The 20,591-nt window shown below is 36.6% G+C and overlaps 1 protein-coding gene across 8 annotated transcripts in view; it reads left to right on the forward strand.

Moving 5' to 3' along the window:
• Window positions 1–20,591, forward strand: part of NUP98 (nucleoporin 98 and 96 precursor) — a 120,382-nt gene that overhangs the window by 53,526 nt on the left and 46,265 nt on the right. For all 8 annotated transcript variants that reach the window (XM_077866804.1, XM_077866796.1, XM_077866800.1 and 5 more), the window contains 4 exons: window positions 9,180–9,296; window positions 9,465–9,763; window positions 12,424–12,537; window positions 13,620–13,758. In XM_077866804.1, coding sequence (XP_077722930.1) covers window positions 9,180–9,296; window positions 9,465–9,763; window positions 12,424–12,537; window positions 13,620–13,758 — 669 coding nt within the window. The remainder of the gene's footprint in view (window positions 1–9,179; window positions 9,297–9,464; window positions 9,764–12,423; window positions 12,538–13,619; window positions 13,759–20,591) is intronic.

A 20,591-nucleotide genomic window follows, 5' to 3' on the forward strand; every position in this document is an offset into this window, starting at 1 on the left:
ATTCATATGTTTTTGTTTTATTTTAAGATTTTAGGGCTTACATAATTTTAAGTAGGAGACACTTTTTTCTTAAAACTTAAATTGGCCAAACCAATTAAGAAGAATCCCTCTACATATTTTTATATTCCCGTACATGCAGGTATTGAACCAATAATAATTACACAGGAAAAAGTACACAAAGTATGTAGAAGAGTTGGTAAACATTTGAAATTACACTTAAATTATGCACTAGAGCAAATATGCCCTATACTCTTAATATATACACAGGGGGGAATGAAGAAAAATATACACCAAACTGTTAACAATAATTAACATTTGGAGATATAATTTCAGAGCATTCATTTCTGCGTTATTTTTCTAGATACATAGCTAGACCTACAGACATAGGCTTTTTAAACAGCAGATACTTTCTAATCAGAAAAGCTTGGCCTTAGCGAGTCTTGGTAGCTCAGTCAAACATCTGTCTTCCACTCAGGTTGTAATCCCAGGCTTTGGGATCAAGCCCCGTATCAGGCTTCCTGCTCAGGAAGGAGCCTGCTTCTCCCTCTCCCTCTGCTCTTCCCTCCCACTATGCCCTCGTGTTTGTTCTGCACTCTCTCTCTCTCTCAAATAAATAAGTAAATTAAAAAAAAAAAAAAAAAAAAAGTGTGGTTTTGTTTTCTTTCTTTCTTTCTTTCTTTCTTTCTTTCTTTTTTTTTTTTTTTTTTAAGTTGTGGGGGAAAAATGGTGATTCATCCTTTACAGCTCTTTATTTCTGAATGTTACTAAGTTAAAAAATCATGACTCTTTTTCTTTCCTTAAAAATATGGTGGGGGCACCTGGGTGGTCAGTTAGGCAGCTGACTCTTGGTTTCAGCTCAGGTCATGATCTCTCAGTCGTGGGATTCAGCCCCATATTGGGCTCTACACAGTCTACTTCAGAGTGTTCTCCAGCTCACTCCTGCACTCTTTCTCCCTCCCTCCAATAAGTAAATAAAATCTTTAAAAATACATATATATACGGTGGACTGCTGGTTCAGAAAAAACAAAGTCCAATTTTATACATTTCTTAGCACATAATTGGATTATTTTAAAGGGAGGGACAGTGTATTATTTATGTTTACGTCCTAGCATTTAGCAGTTTGTTTGGCACAGAAAGGATTAGGTTGGGGAGGTATACATTTTGCCGATAATACCACCTATATCCCCTTCTTGGCGTCCACTTCTGTTTTTTTGCCATTGATCAGAAATATTTTGGAGTTCATCTCTCCTTCTTGGATTCTTTAATTGGCTTCCAGGAACCCCATACTTTCCTAGTTTTCTTCCTACCTTACTGGTTGTTCCTTCTGTCTCCTTTGCTGGTTCCTCTTCTTCCCAGCCTCTTAAAATTGGAATGCCCTGAGTTGATCACATTTTCTTTACTGTCTCCCAGAGTGATTTAATTTAGTTTCATAGCTCTATATGTTATTTATAGTCTGATGATTCCCAACCTTTTATCTCCACCCCAGATTTCTCTCCCAAACTCCAGATTTTTATATCCAGCCCTACTCAACATTTCCACTTAGATGTCTAAAAGATACTTAATTCAAAATTAATATGGCCAACACTGAACTCATTGTCTACCTCAGACCTGTTCCATTCAAAGCCTTCCCTATCTCAGATAACTGCATTTCCATCATTCTAGTTATTTAGGCCAAAAACTTTGAAATCATCCTTGACTTCTTTCATATGTCCCACATCTAAACCATCAGTGAAATCTTTGTTAAACCTTCAAAATTTACCTAACATCTGACCAGTTTACCACTTTTAACTACTACTGACCACCCTGATCCAAGCCATCATTGTTTTTTTTGTTGTTGTTTTTCTAAGATTTTATTTTATTTTAAGGTTTTATTTATTCATGAGAGATACAGGGAGAGGGGCAGAGACATAGACAGAGGGAGAAACGGGCTCCTCTCAGGGAGCCTGATGTGTGTGACTCGATCCCCAGATGCAGGAAGCCTGAGCCTTGAGCGGAAGACAGACATCCAGCAGCTGAGCTACCCAGATGTCCCCTAAATTTCATTTTTAAGTAATCTCTACACATGAGGCCCAGACTCACAACCCTGAGATCAAAAGTTGCATGCTTCATCAGCTAAACCAGCCAGGTGCCCCACAAAGGCATCATCATCTCTTGAATGAATTATTATAATAGCCTCCTGATCTTTCAGCTTTACTCTTACCCTTTTGTGTTCTATTCTGAATATAGGTACAGTAATCTGTTTGAAGTGGAAATCATATCATATCATCTGTCCAAAACTCTGCAGTGGTTCATATTTTACTCAGACTAAAAGCCAAATTCCTTACAATGGTGTGTAAGGTGCTGTAAGATCTGACGTTCCTTTACCTCACGAAGATATCTAGTACTCTCTCTGATGTTTACTCCACTTTAATGTTACTACTTTCTTGGCACTGTTAGCACAGTAAAGGCATGCTGTTGCCTTTTAATCTTTGCCATACTTGTTCTCTTTGCCTGAAACACTTCTCCCCATAAATCCATATAGGTAATCCTCACTATTTACTCACGTGTTCCCTCAACAAAGACTATTCTGACCAGTCTATTTAAAATTGCACTCATCTTTTTTCTCGTCTGCATTCCCCACGTTCTTATTATCCTTCTTTTCTTTGTTTTCTCATACCTTCTAATGTATAATTTATTTTTTTGTATTTTTCCCTCTAGAATATAAGCTCTATATAAGTAGGTACCCTTGTTTTTTCTGTTATGTAAAGTGCCTGAAATAGTTCCTGTTACATAATAAGTAATCAATAAATGTTGAACATCTGAATGCATCTGGAACCATAAGAGGAGCTAAATAGTAGTATAGAATCCCAGTTACAGGAGGGAGGGCCTTGGAGATGGAGATCAAGATCATCTAAGCCAAGGGATAAGAGGGGATGGAGATTGTAAAGGTCTTTCCAGTTTATGCTGTCAGCTTTCCATGATTGAGTTGTTAGAATCTAGAATTTAATCTTAACTTATTTAAATCTAAAGGAAATGGCAGGCAGCCCAGGTGGCTCAGAGGTTTAGCACTGCCTTCAGTCCAGGGCCGGAATGGAGTCCCAGAATTGAGTCCCACATCAGGCTCCCTGCGTGGAGTCTGCTTCTCTCTTTGCCTGTGTCTCTGCCCCTTTCTCTCTCTCTCTCTCTCTCTCTCTCTCTGTCTCTCATGAATAGATAAATAAAATCTTAAAAAAAAAAGTTTTAATTAAAAAAAAAAAGAAATGGCTACCACTTTATAGCTCTGTAAACAGATGCCATATAATACCACAGAGGGTAAAGGATTCATGAAGGACTTTATAAGTATGGCTACCACTAGAACAGTGTACTCTGTCTGCCCTGAAAGATGAATTTGGTAGATTGACAGTGTGAGAACCTTATCGATGCTATAACTTTTTCCTTTTGCCTGTTCATACCAGTTGGAGGAAAGTGACTATAGAGCAGGACAGTAATTTTATTTATTCTGAATGGCAGATTTGAAAATCTTTAATTCATCTATTCATCCCTTCATTTAACAAACATTTATCAAGTAACTGCTAAATGCCAGGTGTGGCAGCCACTGAGAATGCAGCTAGGAACAAGATACATCCTCCATCACTGAATTCACAGTCTATGAGGGAAGAGAGATGTTGACAGTAATCATGAGTGAGACAAGTGACAAAAAGGAGTAGTAGAGATTGCCGCTGTAGGGGAAACTAATAGAGAATGAGGAAGGAAAGCTGCTCTGAGGGTGTGTAATTTAAACTGAAGACGGGGGGCACCTGACTGGCTCAGTCAGTAGAGCATGCTACTCTATGTCTCTGGGTTGTGAGTTTGAGCCCCCCACATTGGGCATAGAGATTACTTTAAAAATAAGTATATGAATAAACTGAAGAGGGATAGGGAGGACTGTTATAGGGAATATTTTGCTGTGTCTCTGGTTTTAAATATGCCTATTTTTTTTAGGTGAATAAAATTTTATTTTCCAGTTTTCTTTTGGATGTTTGTTTCAAACATGACTTACTTGACTGAATGCATTTACAAAATTAGGGTTTTTTTTTTCCCCCCACTTACATAAAATATTAGAAAATGCAAAAGTCATTGTCTGGCAATGGTAGAAAGGAGATCTATTTTTGAAGGTTCATACCAAGGAGTATGAGGAAACTTTTCAGTATAATGGCTATGTTGATTTTTTGGTTTGTGATCATGGTTTCACTGGTGTATACAGATGTCAGAGCTTATCAAATTGTACAATTTAGTATGTGCAATTTACTGTATGTCAGTTATGAACTAATGTAGCAAGGTTTGTGAGATACAAGTTCAATATATAAAAGTCAATTCTATTCCTGTATACCTTTATGGCTATATTCCTATAAGCCAGTTGAGGATATTGATACAACTATGGCAAAGTACACTTGATTCTGTTATTTATTTTTACATGATGAGGTATTCATTGTTGAAATAAATCTAGTCTTTGAGGTCTTATAGTTTTGCTTTCCCACATTAGTGTTGCTATATTTCTGTTTCTTGTAACTGTCTAACTTGGTATTTCTGATCGTAATCCTGTTTACTTTTGCCTGGCACAGTTTTTGTTTTGTTCCTTGTCTTATAGTTGGAAGTATATTCTTCATGTGAAAAATTTAATCAATCCCCCACTCTGATCTCTGTGCTTCAGTCTGTTGGAACTCGTGTTTTTTATGATTGCCAAGTTGTCCCATCTCTGGCTGGCAGAGGCCCTTTTAAGTTGCTCCTAAGTTCTTTTTTTTTCCCCCTAAGTTCTTTCCACACAGGCTCTGTTAGTGTTTGGTTATGGTAACTTCCTACCTTGTTAGGATTCACTGTGTAAGATTTTGTTCAGGATTTTCTGCCATTCTGTTCATAACTTAGATTGGCCGGAATGTTCCTTTCTTGTGTGGCTTTGGTATAAAGTTTAAAACTGCTGACCTTATAAACAAATTGGGGAGTATTTTCTTTTTCTGTTTTCTGGAAGATTTTATGTAAGATAGGCCTTTTTTTTTTTTTTTTTTTTTTGATTTTGGTTTTTGGTTTTTGGTTTTCATTAAATGTAGGGTGCCAGTGAAGATATATGAGTGTGAAGTCATATTTGTAATAAAGCTTAAATCTGTTTTTGTTTTTTTTCTTACTAATTTATATAGAAGTTATAAGGCTAGTGAGCTTTTTTATTTTTTTGAGTAACTTTTGGTAAGTCATATTTTTATAAATTTGTCCAGCTAACTAAAATTTTAAATTTATTGGCATAAAGTTGTTAAAAAGTATCCTGTTTCATTTCAGTAGAATCTGTGGAGATGCCCCATTTTCATTTGTGACAAGGGTTTGTTTTTTTTTTTTTTTTTTGCCTATTTTCTCAATCTGGTTAGGAATCTACCATTTTATTGGTGATTTCAAAGAACTAACATCTGGCTTTTATTGATGCTCCTGATTCTGTGATTGTTTTCTGTTCTACTAATTTTTAATTTTATTTATATTTTCACTAGCATTTATTTTGTTTTTAGTTCTTCCTCTTCCACCTCCCCTTTTCTTGGTGTTTACTTTTCTGTCCTTTGTCTAAGTGGATGCTCAGTTTTTTGATATTTCAACTTTCCTTCTTTCCAGGTAATGCATTTAAAGATATAAATTTTCCTTTAGTGCAACTGTATTTGTATTTTCTAAGTTTTGATATGGAGTACCCTTATTATTCAGATGATAATTATATATGATAGTAAAAATGCTTTCTGATTTTTATGGCAGTGCCTTGGGTTATATGAGAGTGTAAATTCTTAACATGGAGATTTTTTAAGTGATCATTTTGTTCATGATTTCCTGCTTATGTGCAAAAAAGATACTCCAGGTGATTTTGATTCTTAGAAACTTAGGGCTTTTAATGGTTCAACGTATGGCTAGTTTTCATAAATATTCCATATATGTACTTGAAAAAAGTATGTATTTTACAATTGTTGGGTATGGTGATCTTGAATTAGAACAAGCTTGCTAATCATTTAAGTCTTCTATATTCATACTGATTTTTTCCTCTTTTGTGTTTATGTTTGGATATTTTGATTACTTTATTTCCTTCCAATATCATAAAAAATGAATGCATCTACAGTTTTCCTAAATTTATCCATTTTAATATTTAACAGTCTTTACATATCTATGACTGAATCACTTGTATTTTACCTAAGGGTTTTTAAAACTTAATAATTCTTATTGTGATGAAATGTACATAAAAATGATTAAAATCAGGGGCACCTAGGTGGCTCAGTTCGTTAAGCATCTGCCTTTGGCTCAGGTCATGATCCCAGTCCTGGGATTGAGCCCCAAGTCAGGCTACCTTCTCTGCAGGGAGTCTGCTTCTCCCTTTCTCTCTGTCCACCTGTGCCTACGTGAGTACACACTCTCTGTCTCTCAAATAAATAAATGAAATCTTAAAAAAACAAAAACTTCACTTTTTGAGCTTGAATAATACTCTATTTTATGGATAATACATTTTGTTTATCTATTCATCTGTTGGTGGATGTTTGGATTGTTTCTACCTTTTAGCTACCTGGATAGTGCCATCATGAACATCGATGTACGAGTTTTTTTTTTTTTTTTTTTTAAGATTTTATTTATTCATGAGAGACACAGAGGGGGCGGGCAGAGACACAGGCAGAGGGCGAAGCAGGCTCCATATAGGGCCTGATGTGGGACTTGATCCCGGGACTCCAGGATCATGCGCTGGTCTGAAGACAGGCACTAAACCGCTGAACCATCCAGGGATCCCATGATGTACGAGTATCTGTTTGACTCCCTATTTTCAGTTATTTTGGGTATATATCTATGATTAGAATTGTTTGGTCATACATAAATCCTATGTTTAACCTTTGAGGAACTGTCAACTGTTTTCCTGTAACAGTTGCACCATTTTACATTCCCAACAGTAATGCATGTTTCCATGTTCTCCATTTTCTTGTCAGCATCTAGTATTTTTTCTTTTGTTTGCTTATAACAGCCACCCTAGTGGGTGTGAAGTGGTATCTCATGCTTTATGAGATATCTCTTTCTATGAGGTATTTCTTTCCTTTATGACTAATAATGTTGAACATCTTATCATTTGCTTATTGGCCATTTATCTTCTTTGAAGAAATATTTTGTGTCTCTGTGTCTTTTTAAAAATTATTTTATGTCTGTTAATATATTCTCAAAACTGTGGCAATAGAGGTCAAAGATGATACTGACTTTTAAGAGAATTTTTGCTTTTTTATGATAGGTGCTTGATGATAGAATCAAAGCTAAACTTGTGATTTTATGTTTTTTACTTTTAGTTCTCTCTAAACTTGAGGAGTAGAGTTTTTCCAGGTCCCAACACAGAGCAAGTGGCATTCACTAGTGCCCTTAACCTCTTGGTGGCTCTAGGCTCCAGTGTCTGTCTCTCTAGTCCATGAAGACTGTCAAGCATACCATCAACTTCATAACCTTCCTCTTATTTTTTTTTAAAGGTTTTGTGTATTTATTTGAAAAAGAGAAAGTATGAGCGGGGGAAAAGGGCAGATGCAGAAGCAGTCTCCCCACTGAGCAGGGAGTCAGAGGTAGGGCTCAATTCCAGGACCATGGGATCATGACTTGAGCCAAATGCAGACACTTAACCGATGAAGCCACCTAGGCGCCCCTTAACCTTCCTCTTAGAATCAGAAAAGCCCCCAGGAGAAAAGCAACCCTAAATAACAGACATGCCCCTGTGCCAGTGCCCCTTAGTGCTGGCTCAATCTTTTTTTACTATTTTGTTTGCTTTATAGAGAGCTCTGGCTCTCCTAGTTTGAGAGCTCTGGCTCCTCCTAGTCCTAGGAGGATCGGTTTGCATTACCCAGTCCATCATTGATAGGAAAGCAAGTTTTAATTTTCACAGAAATACTAATTCCTTACTGTCAAGTGCTATTTCATTGGCTAATTTAATAAATATTACATGATTATAATGAGTATAACTAGCATATGTGTGTTTGTAACAAACGCTACTGATGATTAACCATAACTCAGTTGTTGAGATTAGAAATAAATATACAAGAGTGGTCTACTACTTGTTAATTAACTAATTAATTAATTATTTTAAAAGATGTATCTATTTATTTGAGAGAGAAGGAGCACATGCAGCAGAGAGGGGCAGAGGGAGAGGGAGAGAGAGTCCCAGGCAGACTCCAAGCTGGGTGGAGAGCTTGACACAGGGCTCAATCTCAAGACCTTGATATCAGGACCCAAGCCAAAATCAAAAGTCAGATGCTTAACTGACTTCATCACCCATTGTAGTTTGTTTATGAAAGAAGGATTGGGCACATGAATTAATCCAGGGGGTTTTTAAGTGGAGGTTGAGTAAGATAAGATGATCTCTGTTTCTTCTGTTTGAAGCTTATATACGATAGAGGTTCTTGTCTTAAATAAATCTGCTGTATGCACACCTGAAATTTTAAGGTATTTGCAATTATTTGTATTATTGGCTCTCAGGGTTTTTCGGTCCTGTTTTGTTTTTTTTGTTTTTTTTTGTCATCTTTATTATTTTTTTTTAAGATTTTATTTATTTATTCATGAGAGACAGAGAGAGAGAGGCAGAGACACAGGCAGAGGGAGAAGCAGGCTCCATGCAGCGAGCCTGACCTGGGACTAGATCCTGGGTCTCCAGGATCATGCCCTGGGCTGAAGGCAGCGCTAAACCGCTGAGCCACCCGGGCTGCCCCTCTTTTTGTCATCTTTAAAAAGAAATCTTATTTAGTCAGCAAATGTATCTTTCCTATTTTCTTCAAGGCAGCATGTCAGGTTCTGTGAGGAGACAGTCGTGAATCCTTACTGTCAAAAAAGGAAGAAAATGTTTAAAGAGAGAAGACATACACAGAAATAATTGAAATACAAGACATAGTGTGATGGGTTAAATAAGTATTTGGATAAAGTGCTCAGGGTTCAGAGAAGAATGTCCTCAAGGAGATTTCCCACTTTATTTTAAATGTGTTTAGCTTATTCTTTCAAATGCCATAGTATAATATATTTGAGACCTTAGGTTCTGGTTATGTATTAAACATTGTGAATTGACTTGTTAGGTAATTTTTAGATATGTAAGAGCTGAACAAGAATGTTCTTTTTGACTCTAGTTTTTAAGATAATGCTTGTGATGTAATTATGTGTACCTGAAATTTTTTTTTTCCTCTTTTGGTCTCTATTTATAGGAAGAGCATTAAGAAGTTGGTTTTGAAAAACCTTAACAATAGCAATCTCTTCTCTCCTGTTAATCGTGACTCAGAAGATCTAGCTTCACCATCTGATTATCCGGAAAATGGGGAGAGGTAAACCAAATTTTGTTTCGAGTTGTTTCTGGTAGAGAGCCCTGTTCTCACTTTGAAGGGATTTCGAGCACCTAGAATGGTGCCAATCACTCAGTAAAGATTTAGTGAGGGTTGGCTGTTATCATTGTTATAAAGGACTGAGATACTGTTTCTTTTCTACCTTTTCAGATTCAGCTTCCTGAGCAAACCTGTCGAAGACAACCATCAGCAGGATGGAGATGATGATTCTCTTGTGTCACGTTTTTATACTAACCCTATTGCCAAACCCATTCCTCAAACCCCAGAGAGTGCTGGAAATAAACACAACAGCAGTAGCAGTGTGGATGATACTATTGTTGCATTAAACATGCGTGCTGCTTTGCGAAATGGGCTGGAAGGAAGCAGTGAAGAGACCTCTTTTCATGAGGAGTCACTTCAGGATGACCGAGAAGAAATAGAAAATAATACTTACCATATGCATCCAGCAGGTCAGATTCAGATTGGTACATGGGTAATCTTTTACCAGTCATTTGACACCTCTTATTTGTCACAGATACTCAATTTAGTGGAAGTCAGCTACCAGAGATCTTAAATGATTTTATTATGTTTATAGATGGTAACATTTAAACACTATTCACTTACGCTTTGATTCCTAATTCACATACTTTTTCTGCCTTTGGAGTGGTTAAAATTCATGTCATTAGTTATCCTGGTATAAAGATCCCAAATTTTATAGCCAGAGAGACTATCGTTATACTTTACCTAGCTTTATAAACTCAGATAGATTGCTTATTAGCTTTTTAATTAAAATAATACTGATAATTATCATATAAGGTTTTTGAGGTTTCAATTAGATTAGTATATAAACCATAATGCCTGAAATGTATAGGCATTCAAATGGTATCAGTTGCTCTGGTTAATTATTATTACCTCAGTTCTGTGCTTTGCTTTTTTTCTCCTCAACAGTGAACTGCTTAGTTTTTTTCCCAATGAATCCATGAAACACATAATATAAACTACAAGATTATAGTATGTCGATTGGTCACTTAAAACTTGCATTTTTAAATTTATTCATTCATTCATTCACTCATTCATTCATTCTCAAGTAATCTCTACACCCAGTGTGAGGCCCAAACTTAACCCTGAGATCAAGAGTTACATTTTCCACCACCTGAGCTGGTCAGGCACTTGGCTTGTCTTTTTCTGTGTTGACATATCTCATTTGGGTTTTCATGAATGTAATCACATTCTTTTTTTTTTTTTTTTTAACCAAGATATAATGTATATGTAGTGAAGGACACAGGTCTTAAGTTTATTTCAATGAATTATGAGAGACAGAGAGAGACATAGGCAGAGGGAGAGGCAGGCTCCCTTCAGGGAGACCAATGTGGGACTCGATCCAAAGACCCTAGGATCATGCCCCCAACCAAAGGCAGTCACTCAACCACTGAGCCACCCAGATGTCCTGGTTCATTCATTCTTATTGCTGAATAATAGTCCATTATAAATGTATGCCATACTTGGTTTATCTAATCTCTGTTAGTGAACATTTGGGTTGTTTTATAGTTACTCTTGAAGTGTCTGAAGTTTTTCTGTAATTATCTTGTTGCCTTCATATATATCTTCTGGCCACTTAGTGCCCTAAGGGAACAAATTTATATTTTCATGTTAAGAATCCAAGTATCTATATTTGTGTGTGTGTATCTACACAAATTTATTATGATACTACATCTATTTTCAAATACCCAGTCTAAATTTTTTTATTATTCTTAGTTTTCTCATTGACCTTATTTGTCACTTTTCAATTTAAAATTCCATTGCCAGGGTGCCTGGGTGGCTTAGCTGGTTAAGCATCCAACTATTGATTTCAGATCAGGTCATGATCTCAGGGTCATAGGATTGAGCCCCGAGTTAGGTTCTGTGTTCAATGGGGAGTCTGCTTGGGATTCTGTCTCTCCCTTTGCCCTTCTTACACTCATACTTTCTTTCTTTCTCTAAAATAAATAAATCTTTAAAAAACAAAAAAGAAAGATAATGAGTTTGGAGTTACAGCTTTGCCTCTATCACTGAATTACTTTGTAATCAAGGCAGGTTCTTTCCATGTTGGGTTTTGTATAGAATAAAAGAAAAATGCATTAAATAAGCCTTTCCTCAGAATACATTTTATGGAATGCCTTTCGTAATGAAGTATGTTAACGAGTGCTGTATGAAAAGAAGGTTCTGGGCAGCCCCAGTGGCTCATTGGTTTAGCGCCACCTTCAGCCCAGGGCAGGATCCTGGAGACCTGGGATCGAGTCCCACGTTGCGTTCCCTGCATGGAGCCTGCTTCTCCCTCTACCTGTGTCTCTGCCTTTCTCTCTCTCTTTGTATGTCTCTCATGAATAAATAACATTTAAAAGAAGAAAAAAAGGTTCTGTGGTTAAGTTTGGATTAAGATTTGATTATTCGACTTAATTATTTTGCAAGTTCTTAGAGCCTGTGACATACAATCGTGTGTATTTCTCAAACCTAACTTGACTAGGAACCTTTCTTTAGAAAACAGTTTCAGGGATCCCTGGGTGGCGCAGCGGTTTGGCACCTGCCTTTGGCCCAGGGCGCGATCCTGGAGACCCGGGATCGAATCCCACATCGGGCTCCCTGCATGGAGCCTGCTTCTCCCTCTGCCTATGTCTCTCCCTCTCTCTCTGTGTGACTGTCATGAATAAATAAATAAAATCTTAAAAAAAAAAAAAAAAGAAAACAGTTTCAGGAGCACCTGGGTCGCTCAGTGGTGCCTTTGGCTCAGGTTGTGGTCCTGGAGTCCTGGGATCAAGTCCCATGTCAGGTTCCCCACAGGGAGCCTGCTTCTCCCTCTGCCTATGTCTCTGCCCCTCTCTCTGTGTCTCTCATGAATAAATAAATAAAATTAAAAAAAAAAAAAAAAAGAAAACTCGGTTTCTCCTAGGAATAATGTTTCTTAGAAAACCAGTTTGGAGAAATGCCTTATTTCTATATATTTCCTCTTTATTTAATTTAGTTATTGATTATTTCAGATTATTTTGACAGTTACTCTTTTTAAAAATGAAAAAGTGAAATAGATACTATGAAAATTCTTATTATGTAAGGACAATTACAATACATAGTACATTTTCTGTTTCTTTTGTCCTAGGCATTGTTCTCACCAAGGTCGGTTACTATACTATTCCATCGATGGATGACCTTGCTAAAATTACCAATGAAAAAGGAGAGTGCATTGTCTCTGACTTCACTATTGGTCGTAAAGGTAAGTGTGAGCTTAGGAGTTTGTAGTGTTTAAGCCAAAGGTCTGCACCTTATTTTTGTAATTAAGTAAAAGAAGCCTTTGATAGTTGAATCCTTTTGTTTTGTTTTTTTCTGTTTGGATCCACCTTGATCTGGATAGTAGACACTTGGATTGACAAGTAACAAGATGAGACTAGGACCACATAACATTCTTTGGTAACTATTTGCAGTTTTCTACAATTAAACAAAACACTATAAATGACAAAAAAATGCTAAGAGAAAATTGAGTAGTAAGAGATGAATAATATTTAGGTTCAACTTCATATTATTATGTTCATACAGATACAGTTTTCTTGGGGAAAAAATCTCATCTTGCTATACTGTATTTTAAAAAGGGTTCTCAGGTATTGTAACTCATTCTGCAAACTTAGGTACTAAGTAAGGATTATATATGTAGCAGTAGTACAGATACTTGGAAGAGCTTTTAAAAGACTGTTTTAAGATTAAGTGCTGTAAAAAAAAAAAAAAGATTAAGTGCTGTAGAAGTGTTAAACCTGGTAACTGTATTTGCTGTCACCCCCTGATACATACTATGGATGATATAACCCATTGATGGTAGTACTCAGTAATTTAAAATACTGATTAATGTTTAGGGGCACCTGACTGACTCAGTTTGTAGGGCATATGATTATTTCTTTTTTGAGATTGTGAGTTCAAGCCTCATGTTAGATGTAGAGATTACTTACAAAAAGGAAATCTTCAGAGGCAGCTGGGTGGCTCAGTTGGTTAAAAGTTTGCCTCAGCTCAGGTCATGTTCCCAGGGTCCTGGGATTGAGACCTGCATTGGGCTCCCTGCTCTGTGGGGAGCCTGCTGCTTCTTCTCCCTTTGCCTGATGCTCCCCGTGCTTGTGCTTTTTCTCTGTGTCAAATAAGTAAATAAAATCTTTTTAAAAAATGAAATCTTTAAACAAATTTTTTAAATAAAAATACTGATTAATGTTTAAAGTTGCTTGCTTCTTCTGAGTATTTAGTCATTGGAGGTTTAAAAGAGGTTATTTGCCCTCTGTACAGGAAGAGTTGTTAACTATTTGCTTTGACTTACAGGTTATGGTTCAATCTATTTTGAAGGAGATGTGAATTTGACAAATCTAAATTTGGATGATATTGTGCATATTCGAAGGAAAGAAGTGATTGTCTACTTAGATGATAACCAAAAACCGCCTGTGGGTGAAGGGCTAAATAGGTATGGATTTACTTACATATTTAGAAAATAATCTAATCACAAAATTCTTTTCACATTATGTATATTTTTCTTCAACTTGCTTTTTGATTTATGTGATGATTATTTCTCTAATTTAAATGTATAAATTATAAGTGCTACACTAGGACTTTTTGACTTCTTTTCAATAATATCAGGTCCAACTGTTATTTTCCAAAAACACATTTTAATAGTACTTTTTTCCTTATATTTGCTATGACCATTTTTAATTCTTTCCCTGTACTTTAGTTTGAGAAACTAGCTTCTGATACCTATTTGGAAAAAATAATTAATTTATGTTCACAACCTACCAAGATTGAATCATGAACAAATAAAAATTCAGAATACCCCTACAATAAGGAAATTGAATTATAATTTAAAAAATCAACCCCCCAAATCAAAAGCCTTTGACCAGATGACTTCACTGTTGAAGTCTACCAAACATTTAAAGAATTATTATCAGTTCTGAAATGCGTTCAAAAAAGAGAGCGCATTACCCTGTTTCTAAAGCTAGACGACAAAACTACGATAAAATTATAGATCAATGTCCTTGATGAATACGGACGTAAATATCTTCAAAATACATTTGAGGGCAGCCCAGGTGGCTCAGCAGTTTGGTGCCTGCCTTCGGCCCGGGGCCTGATCCTGGAGTCCCAGGATCGAGTCCCACATCGGGCTCCCTGCATGAAGCCTGCTTCTCCATCTCTGCCTGTGTCTCTGCACCTCTCTCTCTCTCTGTGTGTGTCTCTCATGAATAAATAAATAAAATCTTAAAAAAAAAAAAAAAACATTTGATCTTTGAACCACACAGGTTTGAACTGTGGTTCACATGTGTAGATTTTTTTTATAGTACTTTAAGTATATTTTTCTTAGAATTTTCTTTTTTTCTAGCTTAACTTTACTGTAAATACAATATATAGTGCATATAACATACCAAATATGTGTTAGTTGACTTCTAGATTATCAGTAAGGTTTCGGTCAATGGTAGGCTATTAGTAGTTAAATTTTGTGGGTTTCAAAAATACACAGATTTTCAACTGTGTAGGGACTTGGTGCCCCTGACCCCGGTATTGTTCAAGGGCCAACTGTATTAGCAAAAAGATTGTAACAGTATATTGAAAGGATTATATGCCATGGCCAAGTAGGATTTATTCCGGGAACATAAGGATGGTTTAATGTATGAAAATTGATTGATGTAATACATCACATTTGCAGAATTAAGGAAGAAATCACATGATTACCTCACCTGGTGCAGAAAAAACATCTGACAAAATACAGCATCCTTTAATGATAAAGACATGCAACAAACTAGAGATAGAAGGAAACTACCTCAGAGTACCTGATTGGCTCAGTTGGTAAAGTGTACGACTCTGGATCTCAGGGTTGTTAAGTTCAAGCCCCATCCACATTTGGTGTAGAGGTTACTTAAAAATAAATCTTAAAATAATAGTGATAATTAAAAAACAAAAGGGACACTACCTCAACTTAATAGAAGCCATATTTTCTTTTTTTTTTTTTTAATTTTTATTATGATAGTCACACAGAGAGAGAGAGAGAGAGGCAGAGACCTAGGCAGAGGGAGAAGCAGGCTCCATGCACCAGGAGCCCGACGTGGGATTCGATCCCGAGTCTCCAGGATCGCGCCCCAGGCCAAAGGCAGGCGCTAAACCGCTGCACCACCCAGGGATCCCAGAAGCCATATTTTCAAAAGAATATCAGACTCAGTGGTAAAAGAATGAAAACTTTTCCTCTAAGATGAGGAATAAGACAAGGATGCCCACTATGCCACTTTTATTCAACATAATACTAAAAACACTAGTCATGGGGCAGCCCTAGTGGCATAGCAGTTTAGCGCCGCCTGCAGCCCAAGGCATGATCCTGGAGTCCCGGGATTGAGTCCCACATCAGGCTCTCTGCATGGAGCCTGCTTCTCCCTCTGCCTGTGTCTCTGCCTCTCTCTCTCTCTCTCTCTCTCTGCATCTCTATGAATAAATAAATCTTTAAAAAAATTATTTAAAAAATAAAAATAAAAAAATAAAAACACTAGTCAGAGCAATTAAGCATGGAAAATAAATAAAAGGTATTGTCTACATTGAAAAGGAAGAAGTAAAATATCTCCGTTCAGAGATAAAATGATTTGTGCAGAAAAACCTAAAGATTCCACAAAAAATAATTATAAATTCGGTAAGACAGCAGGATACAAAATAAGCACACCAAAATCAATTGAGTTTCTATATACCAACAACGAGAAATCCAAAAAGGAAGTTAAGAAAAAAATTCTATTTACAATGGCATCAGAAAGAATAAAATACTTACTAATTAACTTAACCAGGGAAGCAAAAGCTGAAAGAATTGAAAAAAGACAAATAAATGGAAAGTTATCCCATATTCATGGATTGGAAGACTTTAAATTATATTTATTTATTTAATTATTTATTTTTTAAAGATTTATTTATTAATGAGAGACACAGAGAGAGGCAGAGGCAGATGGACGGAAAAGCAGGCTCCATACAGGGAGCCTGATGCGGGACTTGATCCTGGATCCCAGGATCATGCTCTGAGCCGAAGGCAGACGCTCAACTGCTGAGCCACCCAGGCATCCCAAGACTTTAAATTATTATTAAGATGTGCATAGTAACCAAAGCAATATACAGATTTAATATAATTCCTATCAAGATGCCGGCAGCATTTTTTTTACAGAAATAGAAAAATCTATCCTAAAATCCTGGAATCTCAAGAAACCTCATATACATATTCAGTAGATTTTTGACAAGGCTATCAAGACCAGTGGGGAGAGAACAATATCTTTATCAAATGATTCTGGGAAACCTTATATCCCACATACAGAATAATGAAGTTGTACTCTTATATCATAGAAAAATGAACTCAAAATGAACCAAAGACTAAACATAAGACCTAAAGCTTATAAAATTCTTAGAGTAGGGACGCCTGGGTGGCTCAGCAGTTTAGCACCTGCCTTCAGCTCAGGGCATGATCCTGGAGTCTGGGGATCAAGTCCCACGTTGGGCTCCCTGCATGGAGCCTACTTCTTCCTCTGCTTGTGTCTTTGTGTGCCTCTCTCTCTCTTTTTCTCTCTCTCTCTCTCATAAATAAAATCCTAAAAAAGAAATCTTAGAGTAAAACATAGAATTTCCATGACATTATATCTATATTTTTAAGTTTTTATATATATATATATATATATATATATAGTGTAATTTTAGTTTTGGTTATACAGTATAGTGATTAAACACTTCCATACATCACCCAGTGTTCATCACAAATACACTCCTTAATCCCCGTCACCTATTTCACTCATCCACCTCCACCTCCCTTCTGGTGACTATCAGTTTGTTCTCTATAGTTAAGAGTCTGTTTCTTGGTCCCCCCCCCCCTTGCTTGTTTTGTTTCTTAAATTCCACATGAGTGAAATCATACAGTACTTTTCTTTCTCCGACTGATTTTGCTTAGCAGTAGACTCTCTAGTACCATCTATATTGTTGTAGATGGCAAGATTTCATTCTTTTTTATAGCTGAGTAATGTTCCATGGCGTGTGTGTGTGTGCGTGCGCGCGCGTGCCACATCATCTTTATCAATTTATCAACTGATGGATACTGGAGTTATTTCCATAATTTGGGTATTGTAGATAATGCTGCTACAAATATCGGCATGCGTGTATCCCTTTGAATTAGTATTTTTGGGTAAATACTGGTAGTGTGATTTCTGAAATGTAGGATAGTTCTCTATTTTTAACTTTTTGAGGAATCTCTGTACTGTTTTCTATAGTGCTGTACCACTTTGTATTCCCACCAGCTGTGCAGGAGGTTTCCACTTTCTCCACATCCTCACCAACACCTGTTTCTTGTGTTGTTGATTTTAGCCATTCTGACAGATATGAGATGATACCTTATTATAGTTTTGATTGGCATTTCCCTGATGATCAATGATGTTGAGCATGTCTTTTAGCCGTTTATATGTCTTCTTTGGAAAAATGTCTATTCATGCCTATTTCCTTCTGCCTATTTCCTAACTGGATTGTTTGGTTTTTTGGGTGTTTAATAAATTCTTTGTAGATTTGGATACTAACCCTTTATCAGATGCATCTTTGCAAATATCTCCTTCCATCTCATAGGTTGGTTGCCTTTTAGTGTTATTGTTTCCTTCGTTGTTGAGAAACTTTTTATTCTGATGTAGTCCCAATAGTTTATTTTTTATTTTGTTTGCACTGTGTCTGGAGACACATCTATAAAGAAGTTGCTATGGCTGATGTCAAAGAAATTACTGCCTGTGTTCTCTTCTAGGGTTTTTATAGTTTCATTTCTCACATTTAGTTCTTTAATCCATTTTGAATTTTTGTGTATGGTATAAGAAAGTGGGCCAGCTTCATTTTTTTTATTTTTTTTAATTTATTTTTTATTGGTGTTCAATATAACAACATACAGAATAACCCCCAGTGCCCGTCACCCATTCACTCCCACCCCCCGCCCTCCTCCCCTTCTACCACCCCTAGTTCGTTTCCCAGAGTTAGCAGTCTTTACGTTCTGTCTCCCTTTCTGATATTTCCCACACATTTCTTCTCCCTTCCCTTCTATTCCCTTTCACTATTATTTATATTCCCCAAATGAATGAGAACATACAATGTTTGTCCTTCTCCGACTGACTTAAGCTTCATTTTTTTGCATGTGGCTGTCTAATTTTCCCAACACCATTTGTTGAAGACATTCTTTCTCCCATGTCGTTGTATTTTGACAAGGATTTCCTGGGTGAAACACTAAAAGTATAAGCAACAATAGTAAAAATGAACAAATTAGACTATATTTTTTTTAATTTTTTTTAAATTTTTTTATTTATTTATTATAGTCACAGAGAGAGAAAGAGAGAGAGGCAGAGACATAGGCAGAGGGAGAAGCAGGCTCCATGCACCGGAAGCCCGATGTGGGATTCGATCCCGGGTCTCTAGGATCGCGCCCTGGGCCAAAGGCAGGCGCCAAACCTCTGCGCCACCCAGGGATCCCAGACTATATTAAAATACAAGACTTCTTGGGACGCAGGGTGGCTCAGCGGTTGGATGTCTGCCTTTGGCTTAGATCGTGATCCTAGGGTCATGGAATCAAGTCCCACATCGGATTCCCCGAAGGGAGCCTGCTTCTCCCTCTGCCTATGTCTCTGCCTTTCTCTCTCTCTGTGTCTCTCATGAAAAAATAAATAAAATAAAATAAAATAAAATAAAACAAGACTTCTGTACATCTAAGAACATAGTCAACAGAATGAAAAGCCAACCTACAGAATGGGAGAAAATATTGACAAATCATATTTCTGATAAGGGTTTAATATGAAGAACTACAACTCGGCAACAACCAAAATACAAAACACTCAATTAAAAATGGGCAAAGGACTTCAATACACATTTCTCCAGACATACAGATGGCCAACAAGCGTTTATGAAAAGATACTTGTGACACCTGAGTGGCTCAGTTGGTTAAGTGGCCAGTTCGATTTTGGCTCAGGTCATGATCTCAGGGTCCTGGAGTCTGACTCTGCTCAGCAGGGAGTCTTCTTGTGGATATTTTCTCTCCCTCTGCCCCTCCCCTTGCTGGTGCTTGCTTATTCACTCTCTCTCTCTCTAAAATAATTTCTTTATGGCAGCCTAGGTGACAGTTGGTTAAGCGTCTGCCTTTAGCTCTCAGGTCATGATGCTGGGGTGCTGGGATTGAATTCTGCAATGGACTCCCTGTTCAGTAGGGAATCTGCTTCTCCCTTTTCCTCTCCATGTATGTGCTCACTCATGCATTCTCTCTCTCTCCCCCCCTCAAATAAGTAAAGAAATCTTTAAATCTTAAAAAAAGAAGGAAAAATAAGAAGGAAAGACACTCAGCATTACTAATTAGGAAATCCAAATCAGAACCACAGTGAGCTATCACACTCGTTAGAATGGTTACTAAATTTCAAAAAAGAGTAAGTTTTTGCAAGAGTGTGGAGAAATTGGAACCACTGTTTATATTTTTGGTAGGAACGTAAAATGGTGCAATTACTATGAAAAAGAGTATGGTGATTCTTCAGAAAACTAAGAATGATTCATCAATTCCAAAAGAATAAAAAGCAGGAATGGATCTATATATCTCATAGATATAGATATAGACATAGATATACTGAGTGTGTGTGTATATATATATATATATATATATATATATATATATACACACAAGAGAATTGAAAACAGGATCTCAAAGAAGTGTGTATACATCCATGTACATAATAGGAGGTAGAAGCAACCCAGATATCTATCCATTGACAGATGAATGGACAAACAAGATACGGTTTTATACACATACACAGCCTTAAAAAGGAAGGGAGTTCTGACCTCTTCTAAATCATAAATGAATCTTGAGTACATGCTAAGTGAAATAAGCTGGTTGTAAAAAGTCAATACTGTATGATTCCACTTACTTAAGCCCATCTGCAGAGTCAGAGTCCCAGCAACAAACAGTAGAATCCTGCTTACCAGTAGCTGGAAGTATGAGGCGTTGTTTTTTCATGGGCATAGAATTTTAGTTTTGAAATATTTAATAACTTTTGGAGACTGGTTGTACAACAGTAGGAACATATTTAACACTACTGAATGGTATTAGCTAGAAATGGTTAAGATAGTAAATTTTGTGGTATACCTTTTATCCCAATAAAAAAATGTTTTAAAAGTCACATTAAAAAAAAAGTCACATTAAACATTGTGTTTTAATTATATTAAATTCTTTTTTTAAAGATTTTTATTTATTTATTCATGAGAGGCAGAGACATAGGCAGAGGAAGCAGGCTCCTC

This window comes from Canis aureus, chromosome 23 (genome assembly GCF_053574225.1).
Source record: "Canis aureus isolate CA01 chromosome 23, VMU_Caureus_v.1.0, whole genome shotgun sequence".
NCBI classification, from domain to species: Eukaryota; Metazoa; Chordata; class Mammalia; order Carnivora; family Canidae; genus Canis; species Canis aureus.